The sequence below is a fragment of the Pterocles gutturalis genome, unplaced genomic scaffold (genome assembly GCF_000699245.1).
Source record: "Pterocles gutturalis isolate BGI_N339 unplaced genomic scaffold, ASM69924v1 scaffold45461, whole genome shotgun sequence".
Classification (NCBI taxonomy): domain Eukaryota; kingdom Metazoa; phylum Chordata; class Aves; order Pterocliformes; family Pteroclidae; genus Pterocles; species Pterocles gutturalis.
In genome coordinates this window covers 31,864-40,026 of record NW_010107138.1, presented here as the reverse complement: position 1 = coordinate 40,026, position 8,163 = coordinate 31,864, and the positions used below count along the sequence as shown (strand labels likewise).

Sequence of the window (8,163 nt, the reverse complement as noted above, 5' to 3'; positions counted from 1 at the left end):
TGTCAGCATATTCAGAATAAATGCAACACTCAATCTTTAGCCTCATTATCAAGGGGACAGCTGCTTTTCAGCAAGAATAATTTTGTCACTTAAGAAAATCAAAGTATCATTAGTGGGGGTTTTTTGAGGTATGGGTAGAAATTGATTACAGTTTGACAGCACCGTTGTTCAACTTGGTTTTGTCTTTCTAATGATGTCTGGTAGTAGAAGCAGGTTCACAGAAGAAACAGAAGTTTATCTGTTCTCTTCTGCTCTTTCCAGCCCTTTTACCAGTTATTTTAATTAATTGTTTAGGAAGAGGTTTCTGTCTCTTTACGAAAACAATGCGGATGAGCCTGATGGTCTGTTTTTGGGCAGACTTTTCCAAAATACATGTAATGCTTCTGGGTTTGGTTTTGGTTTTTTTTCTATTTGTCAAAAACCTTTACAGCTCTTGTATGACATGAAATACACTGAATGCAATGAACTAATTAGATGTAGTATTGTGAGTTTCAACTGTTCTAAATATTTGGGTACAAAAATCAAAGGCTGAAGTGGTTTTTTTCAGGTGATGAAAGACGTTGAAAGATGTTTTAGGTTAAGAGAATAACGAAATTTACTTAAAATATGATTGTATTTTTGGTGAATCTAGCAGTAGCTGTTGCATGGTGTTGGCTAGGAGGATTGCAATCAGACCCTTGAATGTTTGAAAGGAGGTGGCCACACAGTGCTTGTCATGGTGCACCATTCCTCACTTCTTGAACACTTTGTGAGACCTCTATCCTTTCAGAAAAAGAAGTCATGGGATAGAGTTAGATTATTTCCTTCAGAAGTAGTTTGGGCAAGAAACAACAAGGAAGAATGTTTTGCATTGTAGCTAGATTCCAAGTGTCGAGGGTTTTTCTGCTTCCAATGTAATTTGGTCAGTGGGGGCTGGAGGCCGTAGCCTTCCTCTATGACCATGGCACGGTGCAGTCCCTTCCGGTGTTATGTGCGCTCAGTTGTAGCTGCAGTATTTGCCCAGTTTGTGTTCTGAAACAGTTGAGATCTGACTTAAAACTGTTCTTTGGACAAAGTGCTGCACCTTCAGGGAACCGTGATTGCTTTTTATAAAATTTTAGTATACCTCTTCATATATTATGTATGGTAGTTCTGGTATGTCCATTCAATATCTGAGCAAGTGCTGTGTTTCAGTGCATCTGTAAGCATAAAACTAGCTACATAAACCATCTTTTTTCACAAGACTTGGAAAATCTTTAATCTTCTGCTCCCAGAGTATATTGTAAGATGATGCCCCTTTCAGTGTCATCTTGATTTCCATCATATCTCCACATATGTATTTTTTTATTAGTTTTAGTGATTATTTTTTGTGATTTCACAAGTATTCTAATACTTGCATATGAGAAATAATTTCAATGTACCTGTAAGGAAGCAAAAGTGACTATGTTATTGCGTCATGAGCCTTATGTTTTTCCTTCTGCAGTCATGATTTTATAGGTATTATGCTGTCCTTGCATCCCACTAGTCTGTGTACTTGGGACTACCATTGCATACCACTGCTCTTCACTTTTACTCACTTAGAAGGGTTTGTGTGTAGCTGTCTGCAAAGGAAGTTAGACACTGTATGCAAGAGGTCGGAGGAAGTAGTAATGGACTGGAAGATTAAAGGAGGACGCAGTGAAGTCAGCTGTAATAGGGGGGTGATGCTAGAAATTGTAAGATGCTCTTTAAAAGAGTGTGGGATTTTTGATGACAGTAGACAGCTTCCTGTATTCTGCTTGTGGACTGAAATCTGGTACAGCCAGCAGCTCCTCAGGCCTCCTTGTGAGTCTGGAAGCACCAATTCCCTGGGGTGCTGTTTGGGGAATTTCCAAACTTGCTCTTGGTAACTTTTAAGGATTGATCTAGACCAGCCTTCTGTAGCCTGACAGTTGTGATGAGTATTTCTTAGAGTGCAGTGAATCCAGTGGTTGTTCCTTTTGTGTGTATGTGCGCTTCTATTTTAATTAAAATACTCCCTCTAAGTCTTGCTTCATGTATGCTGTGGCAAGATTTTGGGAAGTTCGATGAATTCTAGATGTCCTGTCCGGGGTGTAAAGGGGGCTTTTTCAGTCAGCTTGTATGTTGTTCAGCATCTTGCAGCTGCGATCTCTCCCCTGAGTTCAGCTATGCGAAGAAAAGTGAAATGGTTGCTGTCCTGGTGTAACCTGTGTTTGCTCTCCACTGCATCTCCATGTGGAAAGGATGTTGCCTATACAAGTATGTGGTGCTTGAGCTTCTAGACTTCAAATTTAAATTGCTGACTTGCAAAGCCTTTTTACTGGGTTTCAGCTCCCTAATGTTTTGTTTACATTTGCATCCATGTGTTTAGGGCCCTAGCAGGTCCTTTCGGCAGACCATAACAGGAATCTCTGCTGCAGAGGGTTTACAGTCCAATAGAGATAATGCTTGTCAGTGAGCATTTCTGAAAATTAAGAACTTGGAGGATTTGGAAGGATGTAATTTCCTTGGCTGTTTACCAGGGTCTGACTTAATTTTCATTTTCTGACTTTGCATGAGGTCAGATTAAGACCATAGACAACTACAGGAAGACTTACAATGTTTAAATAATACAGTTGCAGATTGAAATGTTAATGCAGAATGGCTTTGCGAGGGGATTCAGTTTCGTGACTGGACCCTGAGGTCTTCCTCCCGCCTGCGGCTCCTCTGGTGGCGTGGAATGTCGCCCAGACCCCTTCCCATTGGCCCGGTGTGTTTGTCCAGATGTCTGCCTCTTCCATAAAAGACAAGGATTACTGGACCCGGTGTGCACACAGCAAAGCATTGCAGCAAAGAAAAATGGCACGATGTGTTTATTTGGTTATTTTACTTTTGTGTCTTGGATTAATGTATCCTCTTGTAACTGGAATTTTTATGGACAAGCTTGCCAGTGAGAAGCTGTGTGCTGATGACGACTGTGTCTGTAAGTAATGTTGAGAATATAGTCTCAAAAATTACTGCAGAGTTTGGATCCTGTAGTAAGAGGGAAAACTACTCTGCTTATTTAGCTGTTATATTTGCCTTGGTTTGTCAATTTTAAAAGCAGAGTGGGAGGGTTTATGTGGAATGTCACATGCAGTTTTATTGCAAAAGGACATTTTTCACTCAAGTGAAAGATAAGCATAGAGAGAAGGATTGCAACTTCCACCAATAAAATGGCACATTCTTAAGCTGTTACTTTGCTTACTGGAGAATAGAAAAATGAGCAGAACAAATTCTTGAAGACTTTTATTAATTGCAGGATAATGTACTTTTATCTGTAGAAATAGTTTTACATGTGTGCATACAAGCACACACGTATTTGTATTTCTCTCTATATAAGTATATATGTATATAAATTTGTCGACCTCGTTCTTTTTTTTTTTTCTAGACACAATTTCCCTTGCCAGAGCAGAAGAGGATTATAATGCTCCAGACTGCAGATTCATTAATATTAAAAAAGGGCAATTGATTTATGTTTACTCAAAACTAGTGAAAGAAAAAGACTCTGGAGAATTCTGGGCTGGAAGTGTAAGAGGAGATTCTTGCGTATATGAGCAAACCAGAAGTAGATTAACATGCATTTCTGTCAAGAAATGGATGCTGATGCTGAGCTATTGTGGGTTTTAAAGCAGCAGCTTAGTTTTCAAAGTGAATGTTTTAACTTAAACTGATTGAGGAGTCTTGAGGTTTTTAAACTGTTTTTTGTAATTAAATAACTATACGGTAATTATGAACTGAACCTTAACAGAAGGGCTTGACAGTTCTTTTCTATGGCTGCTTGCTGAAACTATGGAGGAGAAAGTTGGTCATAAAACCCTTAAAATGTAAGGGAAATGAAGATAAATATTAGCTGCATTTATAAAGTTTCCAAATAAACTATAGGCATTATGAACTGACTCCGAAAAGTATGCCTGTATCAGAACTTGTGTTAATGGTTTGTTTCATGTGCCAGCTAATTGGAAACTACGAAATCAAAAAGCAGAGTAAGAAACGTTATTAGTAACTGCTTTTGACTAAATTATGAACTAGCTCAAACCAGATGAGGACTGTTTTAAGGTACCTAATTATATATCTCCTTGCTTGAAGGTTTATGGAGAACAGTATGAAGACCATATGGGGACAGTTGGTTATTTCCCTAGCAGTTTAGTCTCAGAACAACATGTCTATCAAGAAGCAAATAAGACTGTTCCTACAATGGTAAGGAATTTGCAAAAGCCCAGCTGGCTACATAATTATACTTGGCTGTGTAATGCTAATTTGCCTTAAAAACAAATCATAATTGTGGCAGTTGATTGTAGCATATCACAGATGTTTAGGGATCTAATCTTTGGGCCTTTATACAGGCAAATAGCTTCAATAAAATCCCTAACATAACCTCTGATATTGCAGGCAGTACAAATGCTGCATTAAGGGCTTGATCCTATTAGAGCTCCTATTGATTTGAATAGTATTCCTTCAAGGCCGTGTAAGTTTTACCCAAACTGTCTGCAATACATTGCAATAAACTTTCTTTTTTAGAGAATTTTTTAGATATTGTGCTGTGTACTTTAACAACATGTACAAGCACACTTTCTATTAATTGTATGGACATTATATATAGACATTATATGGACATTATATATAGATGGACATTGTTAATAGAGAACTTCTGATTTACTCTCTTCTTTTTATGAGAAAGCAATCATGCTTTCAAAGTTACTGGTACATCTATCAAAAAGCTGAATTAAAAAGCCATTGGAAACACGTTAGTGTTCCATGAATGAGTAGGCTGTATTTCTGAAAGGGTAATTGTCCCTGGTTACGTACAGTAGTGTCTCATCCACCAGACAACTCTTAATTTTACTGAAGATCTGAAACACTTCACAGAGTGGAAGGGGAGGGTTCTTTCTCAGAGGCTGGTATGGTTTGTCTTACAACTAAAACTTATTGGTAGCTTATTTCTATGCTTGAAACAAATTGAGTTATACATTTCCAGTAATCACCTTCACCCATTTGAGTATTTAGCTATGTGCCATTTTGAAGTGTATGGCAAAATACAACAAATAGTGCTTCAATCTTGAAATAGTGCGTGCAGTTTTTAATCCCAGGGCCAGATTACTGGGATCCATTAACAGAGAGGAAATAAGTGAAAGAGAGAATTTTGTTTCATGTTAATAGTTGCTAGGATTTGTGTTATGATGTGTCAGACAAGCTTTATTTGAGGAAATGCAAATCTCAGATAATAGATTGCTTTTCTTGACACTACATTAGGTTATTCTGAATTTGGCCCAGAAGCATTACAGCAATTAATTAGGCACAGAACATGAAAGAATAACTAAAATATTTTTCTGAACTCGTTTCTCAACAATGTGACAGCCAGTCTGCGCTGCAGCTGAATTGGAAGCAGAGGTAGGTTAAAGCAACGTCTTAGGCTGCAGGCTGACGTGGGGTCCGGAACGGGTTGTTATCAGGCTGCAATGCAGAACTTTAACTGTAAAGTAGTGTTTTTTTCACAAAACTAGTGACAGACTTTCACAGTTGTTTCACCCTTACTGCACATTCTTGCTATGCAGGAACTTCACAATGAAAACAAAGGGCGATACAGATACATTCTTTTCCTTGTTCTACTGCTCTAAAAGCTGTGTGTTGCAAATGTGACCATAAGGATCCTACTCAATTTTCTAAGTTCACATTTAAAACAGTATACACCACATCTTGACCAAAGTGTGTATCGGCACACTGCTTGCTCCAGAAATATCCCTTAAGGTGCTGTTTTATACAGATCGAGTGTTGCACAGTGCATAGATGCCTCTAATGCCATCAGCCTTCCATCTGCAACTCAGAAGCCAGTCTCTTGCTCACAGCTCTGTAACCTTCCCTCAAGCCACTGGCAATGTTTTTGCCTTGCTTTCCTGGCGTTGCACTGGCAAAGCCTACTATTGCTGTTCCGATTGGGTTCTCTTGGGAAGGAGTTGCCATTTATATTAGGGGACCCGATGATGCCCAAAGCTTAATGATTAATCAGCATGTGGCATTTGCCCCTGATCAAAGCACTGGTGGCATACACAAATGACATTGCATCAAAGAATGACTGATAGGGAACTTGATGGGGAAGAGTATTATAGGGGCACTGGAAAGAAGCCTGAAAGAGGACCTTAGCCTGGGGGCCTCAGTGTCTCTGACCCTCCTTAATTTTTCTTTTTTTTTACCCTAACAGTAACTTTCACTGTTGTAGACAATGTATGCCATCAGCTACACACCCTGCTAATAAATGTTTCTGCCTGTGAACTTCTCTCAGAGTCCTGTTGTGCAGCACTGGGTAATCCATGCCTGTTCGTTGCTGTTTAAGCAGTAAATCTTAGGAGACTTTTTTTTTTTCCTCCCAGTGCTGCTACTTCTGAACCATTGAATCACACTGAATACAATAGACTCAACACAATAGATTGTGTATACTACAGATTGAATCACACTGAATACAATAGACTCAATAGATTGTGTATACTACAGCAGTGGTGGATTGCCTGCCTTCCCTCGATCACTTAAAATTGGCTATTTGATGAGAGTACTTTCATCACCAGTAAGCATCTGCTCTGAAACAGCTCCCTGTCTTCTGCTTCTAGTGGACAGCTATATGTGATACACTGGTCTAATGTAAATGTGGTACAGTTTGGGCACAACAGTGTGATAGTTCCCTGCAGGAGAATCAAGATCTGCATAGCCATATAAGATAATAGCAGGAAGTTAGATGAAAGCAATATGATGTGAGAGTATAGCCCATGCTGTAAGTTTTCAGGCAAAATACTGGCATTTATTTTCTACTCAGGTTTCTCCATAGCAAGTCTATTGTATAGCCTCAGTCTGTTTGAGGCATCCTTTTCATATGTGATTAGGAACTGTTTAAGGATAAAGGGTTACCTGGATTTATTAGTTGTGTATGGATGTGGGAACACAAAACAAGAAAAGGAGATAATAATTTGAAATGAGGAGAGAAGCTGGTATTGCCTAATACACTTTAAATATTTATGGCAGGAACAAATCATCCCAGCTACACAAAAGGAGTCAAAAGACAAGGGACATTTTCCTTTTCCAGAGTTCTGTGAAGTTAGTTGATTTATAGAGAACATACTTTGAGTATATTATGGTGTACTTTGAGTATATTATAGTGTATTCGCTCTTTGCATCTGCTGATGTACCTTTGGGGGTGATAAAGGAACGTTAATCCTTCAGTCTCAAAATCTTTCCTTTTTTACTCTCTTTTTCAGGACATTGATTTCTTCTGTGAATAGTTCTGAAAGCAGTCAGGTAATTTCTTGGCTGCTACCAGGGAAAGCTGAGAGGAGGAAACCTGGACACCCTCCTTGAACACACAGCCCTTCCTGTAATAGATGTTGATGAAACAAGTAATTTTTCTTCAAAACAAGAAACTTTTCATTTAGAGGGAGTGATTTGGAATGGGGAAATAGCCTCACATGGGATTTGTTCTTTAGGACATTTTTACCTGCATATACTTTGTGACTTGTTAATAAAGCTAATAGCCTTTGAATTGCTGTAAGTCTGGTATAAAATATGCTATGTATGGGATTTCGTGTGCAATCCTGACCTGCATTTTCCTGCTACAACTTTACACCATGTATTAGATATTAAAAATACGCTCTTTGGGTGATCTGTCTGTGACTTGCTGGAATAAATAATTTTTGTTGCAAGAGCTACTCCACAACTGAGAAATCACCAGTCACTAAATATGGGCTTTAGCAGTGTGTCCAAAAAGAGCATCTTGCCCCTCCCCTGTGCTGGTAGAGGGCATGTTTAGGCTGTAGCTGTGGCTCAGGGCCAGGATGAGGGGGTAAGGCTGCGGATGGTGCCCAGCCCCCCCAGCTCAGAGGGAGCACGGTACCTTGTTGCTCCCCTGAGCAATGGTGTAGAAGACATTTTGCCTCTGCTAAAGGAGGAGACGTGCAGGAGGTATCCTGCTGATCCCTCTTCTGGCTCCAACAGTTGTACTGCCAGCGCCGGGATGCCTGCTGCGTCGTGGAGAGCCTCATTCATGGAACCGGGTGAGGAAGTAGAAAATTCGTATAACTTTTGAGGAACAAGCCGTTTCTGAAGCCACGGAACAGAGGTGGGTACTCTGCCTCAGAAACTACAGCCGAAAAGCGCCTCCGAGGGCCCTCCTGTGGCAGGCCG

At 39.6% G+C, this 8,163-nt stretch overlaps 1 protein-coding gene across 1 annotated transcript; it reads left to right on the top strand.

The window, feature by feature from the left end:
- The first annotated feature begins 2,817 nt into the window (after positions 1-2,817).
- On the top strand, positions 2,818-7,265 carry OTOR (otoraplin). Its single transcript, XM_010087990.1, has 4 exons — positions 2,818-2,941; positions 3,389-3,528; positions 4,087-4,197; positions 7,242-7,265. Exons 1-4 carry the CDS (start codon positions 2,818-2,820, stop codon positions 7,263-7,265), a joined length of 399 nt encoding a protein of 132 aa, XP_010086292.1.
- Positions 7,266-8,163: the final 898 nt, after the last annotated feature.